The 16595-nt window shown below is 48.6% G+C and overlaps 1 protein-coding gene across 1 annotated transcript in view; it reads right to left on the bottom strand.

The window, feature by feature from the left end:
- Window positions 1–379: 379 nt before the first annotated feature.
- The window catches only part of SP7 (Sp7 transcription factor), a 28816-nt gene continuing 12600 nt past the window's right edge, over window positions 380–16595 (bottom strand). Inside the window, exon 2 of the mRNA XM_007072660.4 lies at window positions 380–4427. Coding sequence (XP_007072722.3) covers window positions 3150–4427 — 1278 coding nt within the window. The 3' untranslated portion in view covers window positions 380–3149. The remainder of the gene's footprint in view (window positions 4428–16595) is intronic.

Here is a 16595-nt window from a genome sequence, read left to right on the forward strand (position 1 = left end):
CTTACATGCCTTTGAGCATTTGGGCCTCAGATCCCCGTCTGTTAAATGGGAAGGACAAGACTTCCTTTCTTCCCCCACCCTCCTTTTTGTCTGCCGTGTCTCCGGGGCCGAGTCTGTCCCTCCCAATGTGTTTGCACAGCTCCCCACACAAAGGGGCCCTCCTGATTATTGGCTAATGAATCCTAGAAGCTCCTTTCGGACCCCGTCTTCTCTAGCTCGCTCTTCCCCGCCCGCCAGAGACGCTGGATCTTTTAACAAAGGCACGTTCGCGAGGGTCCAACGTAGCTCATCTTTTATTACTTAAATTAAAACCAACAAAACCAAAATCCAAACAATTCCATTCCAAATCAAATGGCGGTGAGGAGTGTTGTGGGGAGGGGGGATGTTTAAAGACACCATCTTGTTCCCTCTGATGTCGGTAGCATCGACATCTGCTTATGTGACAACTCCCAACTTGGGTGTACGCACCAGGGATAGAACCGGGGACCAAAAAGCATCAGCATCCCTAGGTGGGGCTGTAACAAACTCTGTGGAGCAGGCACAGACGGGCGTCTGTAATATACCCTCCCCAGTGGGTTACAATTAGAGCAAAGCTGATTTTTGCCCCATATATTTTTTGCTTGGGGGCAGGCATGCAGGCAGTGTGTTAAAAGTTGAAGGGGGTTGAAATCAGGGAAGCTACCGCAACTGACACCAGCTAAGTCTTTGGTCCACCATGTTACCCTACATGGAGAAAATGAATAGATGCGCGGAGCATTCAGTTGAATGCTTCTGTCAGCATTCTCAGCTGGCCCCTGCTGCCCTCCACCCCTTCCCTGACTCGTGTGTGCGTATGTGTGTGTGTGTGCGCGCGCGTGCACATGCACAAGCACATAAGTGTGTGTGTAAGTGTGTCTGAGCAAGTGTGCGTCTGTGTAAGAGTGTGCATGGGCGCGGTGAGTGTCACTTGACTGAAAAGGGGCACATCATTTTCATACCCTGAACCCCGATGGCCTGTTCCCCCTGACTCCCGTATTTCCTGGGGGGATAGGAAGAGAGACACATGTCTCACGCCGCTCCCCAATTAACAGTCACACATACCCGCACATATGGAGCCCTCCCCGCTGCCTGCGAACCCCAGCGATGAACCAATCCCTGTTGAGAATCCCTCAGGCTTTTGACAGAGAACCCCTTTCAAATGAAGCGACGCTCGTTAATTAAACGCTTCCTCCATTAGCACACAGAGACATCCCCGCTGTTAACAGAGGCGCCCTTCCATTAGGGTGACCTGCGGGGGGGGGGTGGGAATGGGCTCCTGCACCTTTATGATGGATGAGGCCAGAAAAGCTTTAAAAAAAAAGAAGAAATGTTTTCTGCTTGTTTTTTACATTAAAAAAAACTCATCAACATCATTACCATTACTGGTATGAGGTAGCACCCATAGGCCCCAGGCAGAACTGCAGCCCCATTGTGCAGGGCGCTGCACAGCTACAAACCAAAAGCTAATCCCTGTCCTAACGAATTTACAGTCTGGAGTTGTCAGGTGAGGCAGTGGGAGCCAGCACCCTCACTAGTTTTGAGATGGTGCTTAATACGTGTATGAAGGGGATTATCTGCCAGGGTTGCCTGTGAAAATAGGGGACTGGACGTGATGACCTGGGAGGTCCGTTTCAGTCCCACATCCCTAATTCAGGTCCTGTCTAGGCTGGAAGACTCTATGGTGACGGGAGATCTAATGAAACAGTGACATCACAAGAGCTGAGCAATTAAACGGGTAGGGATTTTTTAGACACACCGTTAAAACTCTGTCTTTGTCAGCACCTGTTTAACTTTGATGCCTAACTAATGTTTTGAAGAAAGGAATCCATTGTTAATAAACCACCCCATTAAGTTATTCCTGCTCACAGTACACATCCCTGAGTCCTCCCAAAGGTAACACCACAGAAGATCAGACTTTATGGCTGAAATTTACAAAAGAGCTCAATTCTTATTTAAGCACCTAAATACATGGGGCAGGTTGGGTGCTGAGGACTTTACTTACGTGCCTATCCCTGTATGGGTGCTGAGCGCTTTTGTCAATCTGGCCTGGATTGTGTGTGCTGAAGAACTGGAAATCTGTCCCTGAGCTATTTTTAAAATTCCTGATATTAATAAGGTAAAAAACTAAGGAGAAATTAAAAAAAAAAAGGTTTTAAAGTGAGGGAGGGGGGAATGTTCAGCGTTGTTGTTTTTTCCCTCCATCATAAAGAAGCAAAAACTATAAAGGGCCCAAGGCTAAATGCAGGTCAATGGTACCATAAGAGGCCCTGTCAAGAGAGACGACCAATTAACAGGGAGCCCCTCGTTAAAAGACGCCCCCTCCCGTGTTTTAAACACAAAGGCCTCGTGAAACCCCCCACCCCGCTCCCTTAACTCATCATCATAACTTAAGACATAAATATAATTCTTACATTTCTAGATTAAATACACGGGGGAGGGGAGGCGGGGGAGGAGGGGAAGGTGGAAGCTCCTCTTGGTATCTCCGTATAGTGACTGGTGGCCCTCCTTTGTAAAGTGGGTGGAGGACGACATGGGTTCTTTGTATCCTCCCCTCCCCCATCTGACCTGAGGGCAAAGGTTCTGATGCACCATTTAGGGCCCGATCCCGGCAGGGGCTGAGTTCCAGGGCCCCAATCCATCAATGCACCTGCTGAACACCAAACTCATGAGTAGTCCCATTGGCTTTGCAGGATCAGGTTCCCATTGCCCAGGATCAAGCTCTCACGGGGTTGCCCCAACTGGGAGATGATTCCTCACACACACACACACACACACTTTGGTCAACCTTAAGTAACTCCTTAGGAAGACGGTGCCAGTGGCTTTGCGAGCGATCCCGGCCAGGTAGGACAAAAGGCTCAGTAAGTCTATTCATGGCAAAGAAAACAACATGACCTGGGGACAAGGTTCAAATCCCAGCCTCTGCTCCATGTGACCTTGCATCAAGGTCATTTAACTCTCCCATGCCTGGGTGGAGCAGAAAGCAAGGGTTCCAAGAGGATCCTGTCCAAGAACCCAATAGGTGTCTGCATCTGAGCCGCCACTTCCCCCAGGAAATAAATTATCTCAGTGAGAGGGGGAACTAAACAGGAGGAGGAAGAAGAGGAGGCTGGAGGAGAAGCTCCATCCCTAGGTTAGATCTCCAGCAAGCTGCTTTGCTCAGGGCTGGTGGTGTCTTTGTCGTCGTTGGCCAACCCGTCCTGTAAGGCTGCGCCTGGAGAGCCACCGCCAGTGGCTGTCTCCTCCCTTTCGGCTTCGCCCTCGGCAGGCTTGGCCGCCCCCAGCTCGGTGTGGGTCTTCTGGTGCTTGCTGAGGTGGTCGCTGCGGGTGAACCTCTTGTTGCAGAGCAGACAGGTGAACTTCTTCTCCCGGGTGTGGGTGCGGACATGACGTTCCAGCTCATCTGAGCGGGTGAAGCGCTTGCCACAGAAGAGCCAGTTGCAGACAAAGGGGCGCTCGCCTGTGTGCCACCGCAGGTGGGCCTTGAGGTGGGAGGCCTTGCCGTAGACCTTCCCGCAGCCCGGGATGTGGCAGCTGTGGATGGGCTTCTTCCGCAGACTGGCGGCTGAAGCCCCGAGCCGCTCCAGCTCCTGGCAATTGGGGCAGTCGCACGTCGAGCGGCCGGTGCTGCTGCTGAAGGTGCCGCCACGCGGGGCCTTCAGTCCGATCCCGCCTTCCATCAGGGAGTTGTTGGCCACAGGCTTGGGCTTGTACATCTCCTGGGACAGCATGTGTTGGCTGGAAGGGAGGAGGTGAGAGGAGGAGGTGATGCCCACGGCCGGGTACGGGGCAGGGTTCAAGGTGGTGAAGTCGGAGCTGTAGCTTGGCAGCTGGGGGCTCAGGGATGTCTGGGCCGGCACAGGCTGAAGGGAGCCCTGGAGGCCGTCCGACTGGGGCTGGGCACTCAGCCAGTTGGTATTGGAGTGCACATCCCACCAGGAGGCTGTGGCATTGCTGGAGCTGCTGGAGATCCCAGGGTGGATCCCAGCTTTGTACCAGGAGCCGTAAGGGTGCGCCATATCCAAGGAGGTGTAGACGCTGGGAAGGCACTCGGCCGAGGGGTGGCCCTTGGACACCAGGAGGGATGAGGGGTCCTGAGAGCCGGAGGAAGCTGGAAAGGAGTGGGAGAAGGGGCTGTAGTCATTTCCATAGGTGGTGGAGGCTTGCGGGCTGGCCGAGGAGGACATCAGCCCATTCCCACTGGGGAAGGCGGCCGTGTAGGAATCTCCCATGGCCTCGGAGCTGCGGAGCTTGGGGCTGGACTGCTCGGCTCCCAGCTGGTACAGTTTCTTCCCCAAAAGGTTCCCCGCTTTCCCAGGCGTGGCCGAATCCCGGATTGGACTGGAGCCTCCAAATTTATTGCAGGTGGCTGTTAGCATAGCCAGGGGGCTGGAGCCATAGCGAGCGTCCTCCTGCAGGGAGGGAGAAAGGAGGGCAAGGCGTCAGCAAAGGGAGACAGGATTGGCATGGGCTCAGTGAGGCCTTCAGCAGCTAGGTTTGTACCAGGCCAGGCTGATTCAGGGGGCCAGGACATGGGGCAACACAAATGCAACACAGATTCAGAGATTCATAGATATTAAGGTCAGAAGAGACCATTATGATCATCTAGTCAGACCTCCTGCACTACGCAGGCCACAGAATCTCACCCACCCACTCCTGCGAAAAACCTCTCACCTATGTCTGAGCTATTGAAGTCCTCAGATCATGGTTTAAAGACTTCAAGGAGCAGAGAATCCTCCAGAAAGTGACCTGTGCCCCATGCTACAGAGGAAGGTGAAAAACCTCCAGGGCCTCTTCCAGTCTGCCCTGGAGGAAAATTCCTTCCTGACCCCAAATATGGTGATCAGCTGAACCCTGAGCATGTGGGCAAGACTCACCAGCCGGATACCCAGAAAAGAATTCTCTGTAGTAACTCAGATCCCACCCCATCTAACATCCCATCACAGGCCATTGAGCCTATTTACTATGAATAGTTAAAGATCAATTAATTGCCAAAATCATGTTATCCCATCATACCATCTCCTCCATAAACTTATCGAGTTTAATCTTAAAGCCAGATAGGGCTTTTGCCCCCACTGCTTCCCTTGGAAGGCTATTCCAAAAGTTCACTCCTCTGATGGTTAGAAACCTTCGTCTGATTTCAAGTCTAAACTTCCCAATGACCAGTTTATATCCATTTGTTCTTGTGTCCACATTGGTACTGAGCTTAAATAATTCCTCTCCCTCTCCGGTATTTATCTCTCTGCTATATTTATAGAAAGCAATCATATCTCCCCTCAACCTTCTTTTAGTTAGGCTAAACAAGCCAAGCTCCTTGAGTCTCCTTTCATAAGGCAGGTTTTCCATTCCTCGGATCATCCTAGTAGCCCTTCTCTGTACCTGTTCCAGTTTGAATTCATCCTTCTTAAACATGGGAGACCAGAACTGCACACAGATGCAGCACAATAGGGATAAGCTCCCACTGGGAACAATGGAGACTCTCCCCCACCTCATTGAGAACAATGGAGAATCACCCCACATCCCTAAGATCTGCATTTAGCTGAGCCACTGCGGTGCCACATGGGAGTTGTAGTTCGGTGCCTCCTGCTCCCGTTCTCTGTTATGGACTGTGCTCCACAGAGACACTACATCTCCCATGATGCCTTGAAGTCATAGGATTCCTATGATGCACCAAGGCCAGCCAGAGGGGAGATTGTGGTGCATCATGGGAGATGTAGTTCAGCCAGCAAGCCATGCCCAAGAAGGAGAACGAGGGCATGAGGCACCCAGAAGGCACCGCAGTGATTCGGGCAGATGCAGATTAATGTCAAACTGACCTTAAACTAAATATTTCTTTTGATTTTTCCAGCAGATTTAAAAAAAAAAATTGGCTAAGTCAACATTTTCCCACACAAAATTTCCATTTTGCAGAAACCACATTTTCCGTCAAAGATACATTTCAATGGAAAATTCCCAACCAGCTTCGTTGTTTCATAGTAATTGGAACACCCCCCCACCCACCAAGTGGTGCCTTGTGGGAGTTGTAAATTCAGGTGTCTGACACCCCCATTCTAACCCCTATGGACTGGGCTCCTCAGCTGAACTAACTTCCCATGATGCACAGCAGACATGGGAACTAACTTCCTATGATGCATCATAGCAGCCCACAAAGATGATTGGGGTTTTCAATGAGAATTGAGTTAGGCACTCAATTCCCACTGAATTTCAATGGGATTTGGGCAGTTACAGTGTTGCCAACTCTCTTGATTTTAATAACAAATCATAAGATATTTGATGTTTATCCTAACGCCCCAGCTCCTGGAGTCATGTGATTAGGTAGGAATCTCAAATACATCTAAGTCCCTTACCCTCCTCTGAAAATCCCTACCTTAGAAAATATATAGTGTGACTCATAGATGCATACATTTTAAGGCCAACATGCATCATTAGATCACCTCTAACCTCCTCTATGTCACAGGCCAGAGAATTTCACCCAGTCCCCTCCGTATTGAGCACAATAACTTGCATTTGACTAAAGCACAATCCAACAGAGACAGAGAAAAAATGAAGAGGTAGAAGCCAAGGAGAGTCTGTGATGCAGAGAGACACCAGGAGACTGCTCCAAGCAGCAGGAGATGCAGAGTAAAACATTCTCACACCAACAGTATAAAGAGAATGTGGGACAGGAGGGAAATGCTAATCGAGAAGAGAGACTGAGAACTAGAGGTGGGCAGGCTTTCCCATATCACGAGAGTTTCTGAGATTTCCAAATGTTTTCCCATTCTGAATCAGGATGAAAAGTTGAAATCTCAAAAATTTTGGCAAACCAACAACCTGAAAAAATGTCAGATTGATTTTAACCTTTTATTAACCCTTTACTTTTTTTTTTAAGTATAAATGCACCAAAATTTTGCAATGAAAAGTTGTTTCGAACTGAAAAACAAAACTTTTCATTTCAAAAATGTCGACGCTTCTATTTTCAATTTGTTTTCGATTCGGAAGATTTGTCGTAATCAATCCTTTCCCAGGAGCAGATTTCGTTTTTGACAAATCAGCATTTTCTGGTGAAAAAACATTCCCAATCAGCTCTGGTGAAAACAGAACACGTGAGATGTGGACAGGGCTTGGATTGGGCGGGTACTTGGCCATACAGCATACTCGTAGCTATCCCAAATTGCCTTCCTGCTCTCAAGAATCTCACATTTTCGGCGCAGTTACCATGTGTAACTGACACAGCCCCATCTGCTTGAATCTGCAGAGATCCTGAAACAACAGCTGGGTGAGGTGTGAACTCTCTGAATAATAATTCTGAGAGGTGTGGGCCAAGCCTATCATGCAGCTGGAACTTGGAAAACTCCCACCAATGTTTCTCTTATTCTCATGTAGCCACTGGTTGTGGGGTCAGATATTCAAGGGCTCACCGGAGGTGTCAATCTGAGAGGTGTGACTCCACAATCAGGACCAGATTTCACATAGAGTTTAGCCCTCAATTAGCACCCGAGAGGCTGAGACCTTTGGTGCCTAAATGGGAGCTGAGATGTCTTGGAAATCTGGTCTAGAGAGTGTGGCAGGATGGCTAGGGGTTAATTGGGAACTGGAGCCTAACTGAATGGGGCGGGTCTGCTTGTCAGTTTCTTCAGATCTGGGTCTCACCGAGTAGCTTGACTAATTGGCATCCCCACACCTTGCATCCAGCCCCTGTTCTTGCTCTGGGTGGTGCAGTTCCTCTGATCTTAAAAAATTGCTTCTCGCAGAGATGGGCTTGGCCAAAGGAACAGATCTGAGCAGCAGCACGAGTGGCTGTGGTTCTGCCCCCAGTCTGGAACTCAGCCCCTCTGCTGTTCCAGCCCTGGATTACCCTCCCTGGGCACAGCTGTGCTGATGTCCCTCGATCCCCATGGTCCCCTATGGGGCCTTCTGCGGACATGCTCCTTAGTCCTGGCTTTCTTCTCCCACTGCTCTTCCAAACCTGCGACCACCCTAGACACACAGCTCTGCTGGTAAACCTCACTCCTTTGTCCAGTCCTGATCCTGAGATAGCTCAGAAGTTAGTTAACAAACCAGAGCTGTAGTTTCACTCCAGTGTCCTTACCCAGCGAATCTCCCAGCACGAGCATAGTCTCATGCCTCTGTTCAAGCCACATTTCAGCCATTAGCAAGTTCTACAACTTGATGTTATCCCTGTAAATGAATAACATTCTAGCCAATAGAAAAGGAGTACTTGTGGCACCTTAGAGACTAACCAATTTATTTGAGCATAAGCTTTCGTGAGCTACAGCTCACTTCATCAGATGCATAAAGTGGAAAATACAGTGAGGAGATTTATATACACACAGACCATGAAAAAATGGGTGTTTATCATACACATTGTAAGGAGAGTGATCACTTAAGATGAGCTATTACTGGCAGGAGAGGGGGGGGGGGAGAGAAAACCTTTTGAAGTGATAATCAAGGTGGGCCATTTCTAGCACATTTCCAGGAGTTAACAAGAATGTCTGAGGAACAGTGGGGGGGGGGGGGGGGGGGGGGGGAATAAACAAGGGGAAATAGTTTTACTTTGTATAATGACTCAACCACTCCCAGTCTCTATTCAAGCCTAAGTTAATTGTATCCAATTTGCAAATTAATTCCAATTCAGCAGTCTCTCGTTGGAGTCTGTTTTTGAAGTTTTTTTGTTGAAGAATAGTCACTTTTAGGTCAGAAATCGAGTGACCAGAGAGATTGAAGTGTTCTCCGACTGGTTTATGAATGTTATAATCCTTGACATTCTAGCCAATGTAGGTAGAAAGAAAAGGAGTACTTGTGGCACCTTAGAGACTAACCAATTTATTTGAGCATGAGCTTTCGTGAGCTCCAGCTCACTTCATCGGATGAAGTGAGCTGTAGCTCACGAAAGCTCATGCTCAAATAAATTGGTTAGTCTCTAAGGTGCCACAAGTACTCCTTTTCTTTTTGCGAATACAGACTAACACGGCTGTTACTCTGAAACCAATGTAGGTAGAGTTTCTATCCTGTCTTTTTTGACTCCCAAAAGATTCTAAATCACTTTACTGCTGCCTAACTACTGTGTATACCTATGGCTGACTTTACCCCCCCATTAAAATGCAGCCACCTCTGGGGTGCGGTGTGCCAGATGTTTACCTATGGGAAGAAACACTTGCAATGATTTGAGGCAGGAAGTGAAAAATACCGTGTCCATTTGAAACTGCGGGGGGAAGTTAGGGCAAAGCCACTATCACAACAGCTGTTGCTATGTAAATGATAAATTAAATAGGATTATTGTTAATATTGACCTGAGGATCTGACCCCAAAATTGGAATCTGGGCAGGACATTAGAGTAACACCTCAAACTTACAGAAAGCTATGGGCTCTGACCACGCAAAGAGTTAATTTTAAGTCATCAGTAGTGTTATTCCCATGCCGGGAGTTCGAAAAGTTCTTAAATCTTGTCAGAATCAGTCTTCATGGCTACCTGCAGTCAGGATCGCTCTCGGATGTCTTCTGTGAAATCTGAATCAGAAGGGATGTGTGGTTTGGTTTACATATTACTCATGGAAGGATCACAAATACTCATGAGTGCACTGTGCACCATTTTGGAATGTTGGCTACTGTGTGCAATTTCACACCCCTGCAACGTGTGTGACTTTTTTTTGGGAAAAGGGCTATTTTCACATTTATAAAACCATGTTTCTTATAGCTTGCCTTGGAAGCTCTTTGGGAGAGGGACTTTTTGTCCAGCGTTTGTACAGCACCGAACACAAGGGGGTCCCGGTCCGTGGCTGGGGTTCCCAGGTGCTATGATATAACAAATGATAAATAATAAGAGGTGGCAATGCGTTTTGCTTTGGGGATGGGGCTCTGACAGAAGATGGGCTCTTTCTTTTTTTTTTTACTGGAGAATTAATGCACCTGAGCAAAATTTGCCATGGAAACGGTCCCCATTCTGGAGTTCAGAATGAAATGTGAAAAGACTTGATATTCAAGAAGCATTGCATTTTTGTTCCAGATATTTCGCAAACCACTGCTTATAGCACTGCGGCCAGAGGTGAAATCCAAATCTACTGCAACTGCAAGGAAAATTACCTATCCCATGACATATGGTAACATACAATCCCACCTGCCACCCCTCATGGTCTGGGAGGATTCATTGCCAGTTGCATGCATGACTCCAATATCGTGGCCTGGTCTGGAACTTTGGTGCTTTTGCGTTTCTGTGCCCTGTCCCTTCAATGTTTCTACTAGAGCCGGCTGGAAAATGGAGGGTGTCGTGGAAAATTTCAACGTTGTGGGTGAAAAATAAAAACTCAAAAGTTTTCATCCAAAACCCAAAAATTTCTATTCAGAAATGTTGCTGTGGTGCCTCATGGGAGTTGTAGTTTCGATGCCTTCTACCATCTGGGCTGGGCTCCGTGGCTGGACTACATCTCCCATGAGACACCATGCTCTCCCTCTTGCTGAGCTTCCGCAATGCATCATGGGTGCTGCATAGCTATGGTGTAACATGGGAGATGTAGTCTTGCTGGTGATGGCATGAGGCACCCAAACCACAACTCCCATAAGGCACCATTACATTGCTTCCAAATATAAATTTTGGGGTTTGGGGTTTTTTTTTTTCAATGAACAGTTGAAAATCTCTGCAGAAAGCAGACACTTTTAGTGAAAATGTTTGTTTAATCAAAAACCCAATTTTCTATCTTAAAACAGTTTCAATGGGACATTTTTGACCAGCCCTAATTTCTGCCTTTCTTTTCATTAACAGAACCTAAAGAGAAAAAGATAAAATAATCTGAGGAGAGAATTCTAACTCTTTGTTCAGCCATTTTGTTCTTAGCATTGCTGCAGCCTGTCATAGAGGAGCTACACACACAGTGCTCTCTCCAAGTGACTTTACTCTTTAACTTTTCTTGTTGCATTTCCCCCCCCTTACTCTAAAGATACATCACTTTACCCTTAAAGCATCGGGTTGCCCCAATGGATCTGTGCGACACCTTGATGCAGGTCTCGGCATTGCCACGCATGTCATAAAGCTGCACTGTCACAGAAAGGCAGCAACCTGCATGAAATCTGGGGAATTTCCTTCACGCTGCTATTTGCATTAAGGTAGCACCTAGAGATTTCAGTAGAGATCAAGGCCGCATCATGCTACATGTACATACCTAGCACAATGGGGCCTTGAGCTCAATCATGGGCAAGACAGAGAAAGCTAGGATTAGTATGCCCATTTTACAGGTGGGGAACTGAGGCACACTCCTATTGTGGACATTAGGTGTCTGAATAAGGGGATAGCTCAGTGGTTTGAGCATTGGCCTGCTAAACCCAGGGTTGTGAGTTCAATCCTTGAGGGGGCCATTTAGGGATCTAGGGCAAAAATTGGGGACTGGTCCTGCTTTGAGCAGGGGGTTGGACTAGATGATCTCCTGAGGTCCCTTCCAACCCTGATATTCTATGATTCTATGAATACCTTTGAGGATCTGGGCCAGAAAGTCTAAGTGACTTGCCCAAGGTCACACACATTCTGCGCCAGTCTTGAGTAGAGCCCTGCAATCCAACCTGGATGGGACCTGACCACAAGCGTGGACGAACAACTGAACCCTCTGGGGCTCGGGTCAGCTCTCCTCCTGTGGCCACTGCCACCTTGCTGTGCTGCGTGTGCTACGGAGTGAATGTGCCGGGAGTCCCAGCTTCTCTTGCTCTGCAACACACACAGCCCAGCAAGGGGGCGGCCGGTGGGAGTGTCAGGGTCGGGTCGGGTGGGCGTGACTCCAGGCTGGGCTTAAAAATGAGGCCTCTACTCTCGAGTTCCAGCTTAGTCACAAACCACCCTTCTTCTAAGCCTGTGTGGTGTGACCCAGCCTAGCCCAGGGCTGGAGGCTTGAGCACTCAGGCCCCGATTCAGGAAAGCACTTAAGCACGTGCTTAACTCATCCAACGTTCAAAAAACTCCTGAGTCAGGCCCCAAAAGATCATCATATTTAGGCAAAGAGAAGTCTGATTGGTGTTCTTTTTATTGGCTCTCTGGGGGAGGGTCACCTTTTTAGGTTTTGCACTGCAACCACAAGGGCAAGCCGCCTCTGTGGCTATTAGCCAGATGGTCAGGGACGCTGCCCCACGCTCCCGGTGTCCCTAAGCCTCTCATTGCTGGACAACAGGGGGTGGATCACTCAATAATTGCCCTGTTCTGTTCATTCCCTCTGAAGCATCTGGTACCGGGACACTGGGCTAGATGGTCCATTGGTCTGACCCAGTATGGCCACTCGTATGTTCTTAGTGAGATTCTTGCACAGCCCCATGACTCCGGGAGCTAGTGCTTGACATTAAACACCAGACACTGCCAGACTCATGATAAAATGTCCCATCATGTGCTTAAGTGGTTTCCTGAACTGGGGCCCAGTGCTGATTTGGGGGAGGGACAGAGACACTGTTGGAATCGTTAAAACTCATTCAGTAAAACTCTCATCCTTCCTAACATGCAGAAGTGAGAATATAAATCCAGCTTTGCTGCATTGAATCCCGGCCGTCAGCCCCTTGGCTTTTTTCCCCCCTTGCTTGTCTCATTATTTTGCTTCTCCGAATGGCTGATCCTCTCCACGCAGAAGCTCACAAGCTTCCGAGAGCCTCCTGTTTCCAATCTCGCCTCCCTCTCTCTCTCTCTCTCTCTCTTTTTATGGCCTTTTAATTGAATTACGTTGTGGCATTTTAAATCCTCCTCTTTCCCTTCCTTAAATGACTTCCTCTTTATTTGCTCCCTTTATGTTTTTAATCTGCTACTCTGGGAGCTTGGGGCTTTGCCAATTCCGACATGCAATGCGTAAAAAAAACACAGCGCATTTCGAGCTCATCACTCAGAGGCTTTGACCCACATGCTCAGCATCTATCTATATTGTCATCGGAATTTGGAGTGTAAAAACTGGCATTTCCTTCTTTAACTTCACAGATATCCCCACACCCGCCCCACTGCTGATTTGTATTGGGGGTGAGGAAGAGCTGAAAGAATCTGTAGATGTTTGTAATAGTTTTGCCTAGTTTTGTACACGTGCCACAGCCCTCTGCTGGAGAGAATCACAGCTGATCAGCTATGTGTCCTAAACCCTCTACTGCAAACTGGTGATGGAGATTCTCCTTGAGCTCAGGTAGTAGCACTTTCAGAGCAGAAGAGTCTGAGTTCTGGCTCTACTGTTCCCAAGAATTGTTAAATGGCCTTAGATTTGTCTGTTATTACAGGAAGATTGTCAACTCAGGAATTGTATTTTTAAGCACTTTATTTTTCACTATTTGTGGCTTTTTTTTTTTTTTTTAAATATATTATTATTTCCCTGAGCTAAGACTATTTTTATTAGGATTCTGGTGTCACCCACAATCTGCTATTCGCTTTCCAAACATAACAAGACGCAGGCCTTGCGTACTAAAAAAGCTGCACAAACTTAACAAAAAGCCAGTTTAGTGAAGGCAATGCAATGCAGACACACAGCCTCACGTAAATCAGTTTAGTTTGATTTAGGTTGAGTCAATTGATTCAAGGGGAAAACCGAATTAAGTGTGTCTATATTAGCAGTTTGCATTGATTCAGAGAGATGGCTTTAAAATCAAGACTGGATGTTTTTCTAAAATATATGCTCTAGTTCAAACAGGAATTATTTCAGGGAAGTCCTATGGCCTGTGTTATACAGGAGGGGCTGCTAGATGACCACAGTGGTCCTTCATCTATGAGTCCATGAAAAAAATCGATCTAAGTTTCATCTTTCATTTTGTTTCTAACCCATTGCAGTTAGTCAGTTTCAGCTGACCAGTCAACTAGTTTTGTAATGTCCTGGACTTGTCTACACATAGTATTTGTTGTACCAGATTCATTAAACTGGTTCAGTTAAACCAGTGCAAAGTCCTGTGTGGACGATCTTATTTCAGATTAAGAGCATCTTATTTTGGTTTCACTTAAACCTGTTCCTAACTGACTTATGAGTCTGGTTTAAACTGAAACAAGGTTGTGCAGGAGGTCAGACTAGATGATCATAATGGTCCCTTCTGACCTAAATATCTGTGAATCTATGAAATAAACGTGGCCAAACAGTTTTTGGCTCTGATTTCCTTCAATCACTGTCAAATCACACCTTAAATTAAACTGGAGCAATGCTGCACACAGACACTCCCCTAGAGCTAGGGTGACCATCCGTTCCGTTTTTAAAGGGACAGTCCCGTTTTTTGGGATTTTTTCTTATATAGGTGCCTATTACCCCCCACCCCCGTCCCGTTTTTTCACAGTTGCTATCTGGTCACCCTACCTAGAGTTGTCTAAGGGCTTGGAAACCACCGGAGCCTGCCCCTCAGAGGATCCATCCTAAGGTGTGCTGGGACAGGACATTGGGTGCTTAGAGTGGATTGCCCATGTAGTGTAGACAGGCTGGATAAATCTCTTGGCAATGCCCCTCATTGTGGTCTCAGGGCTTTGATTCGAGGGGCAGACCGGGGCATGAGTCTCCAGCATGCTTCCATTCCACACCAACCCACTGCTGCAGTATTTGAGTGGTGACCCGCTGCCAGGACAACGGGGATTTGCTGTTGGCCGGTGTGACATAGATTCCAGGAGAACATTTTTGACTGGGCATTAGAGGAACTCGCCCCTTCCCAGCAGCACCTAACACCAAGCCAAATCCGGCCTGAGAGTGTCTCTTTCAGCAGCCTGGGAGGGTCCTGCTGGCTTTGCAATGCAAACACAGCCTGGCAGCGCCAGGCACCGTGGAGCAATGCAGTCTGGCCCGGGGATGAGTCTGGCTGTCGACACCACGTCGTGCTGCCCTTCGGGTGAGGCGAGAGGACAGGGAGCTGTCTGAGATCCCCCCTCCCCTCCTCAGTTCTGGCTGGCAACAGGCATGGCCAGATGGAAACATCCAGACCAGAGCCTCAGCTATTCACACAAAACACCCAGGGACTCAGATGCGGCTGGGCTGCTCGGTGGGAAGTGCCAGACCCCAGTGTGGCTGCCGCCTCAGAGTCTGAAGAAACCCGGTGGTGGGGGCAGGTAGAGGGAACAGATCACGCTGGGCCGTGGCTGAGACAGACCCGCGGCTTGCATCAGCCCAGGCCAAGGGTCCCAGCCCAACTATTCCCTGCCATGCCCCGGCCATTGTCAGGGACAAAGTGAAACCAGGAGACCAGCGAGATATCGGCAGCCAATTGGTACCAGCAGCTAAGGGAGCTGTTAGCCGGGAGACAAATCTCTAAGGCTACCAGGGGAGAGAATCCTCAACCAGAGCTGCTGAGCGTTTATGGAAAACTGGCTCCAGGCACAAGTGTGAGCCGGGTGTGAATTGTGACCAAATCAGAATGATTATCATTGTTATTTGTATTTCAGTAGCATAGAGGCTCCAGCCCAGATCAGAGCCCCATGGTGCTGGGCGCTGCACAGACACAGAGGGAGAGACAGTCCCTGCCCCTGCTGAGATCAGGGCCCCATGGTGCTGGGTGCTTCACAGGCACACACAGAGAGACAATCCCTGCCCCAGCTCACATTCTAAACAGACAAAAGGTGTGTGTGTGGGGGGGGGGAACTGAGGCACAGAGCGGGGCAGTGACTTGCCCAAGTTTAATGGCAGAACCAGGAATAGAATCCAGCTAGGCGAGTGCGCCTTGCCACTAGACCACACTGCCTCCTGGAAACCCACTAGCTTTTGCCCTTAGACACTTCCCCATTAGAACAGCTGCTGTAGATGTACTGACCAACCTAAGCCCTGGGCCAGGGGAGAAAATCTTGCAGGCTCTAATCACCAGACGTTTTAGACCCAGCACAGGCCATGGCAGTGTCCCCAGAATCCATAGGTGCTGGAACTAGGGGTGCAGGGGGTGCTACAGTGTTTCCATTATACACAGGGTTTGCAGTTTGGTTCAATGGCTCTCAGCCCCCCCACTATAAAAATTGTTCCAGCGCCCCTGCCAGCACCCTGCCTGGAGAGACGAGCCTGGGATTTCAGCATCGACAGGCCTGGCCCTGCCAATCATGGGACTCAGCTGTGCCAGTGGGTTTTGCAACATTGACCCTTGTTCATTACGAGTAAAGTTGAGACCCTCCAAATTCATTCCACACAGGGGCTCCCTTCCCAGTGCCTAGGAATCTAGGCCAGGTTTAAACTGGTGACCTAGCCATCAAATACACCCTAAACCCACCCCCCTGTGCCTTCCGGCTATCCTGGCCCGTCATCTAACTTAGCCTATAACTAAGGGCAGGCCTCTACTACAGGAATACTGCAGACTAAACAAAGCGCTCCTAGTGTGGACAGAGCTTATCCCAGCAAAGCTGCAATCTCCCTGGTAGAACTCATCCCCCCGGGGCCGTGAACCGAAACAAGCTATAGCAACACAAACACAGCTCTGCCACAGTAACTGCCCCTGCCCCTGGGGTTCGGCCAGCGCCGCGGTATCGGCCGGGGTCACACAGTTTCACCCCTGTGACTGAGGCCGTTATGCCGGCAGAAGTCTGGCATGTAGCTATGGCCCTTGAGATGCAGGCTCCAGCTCTCCGCTGAGGGGTTTATATCACATCCAGCACCCTATCCCAGCACTAACAGGCTATTAAGAGATAACTGCTAAAGCAGGAAGGGGCCTTTCGTCTT

Source organism: Chelonia mydas, chromosome 20 (assembly GCF_015237465.2).
Source record: "Chelonia mydas isolate rCheMyd1 chromosome 20, rCheMyd1.pri.v2, whole genome shotgun sequence".
In the NCBI taxonomy this organism is placed as follows: Eukaryota; Metazoa; Chordata; order Testudines; family Cheloniidae; genus Chelonia; species Chelonia mydas.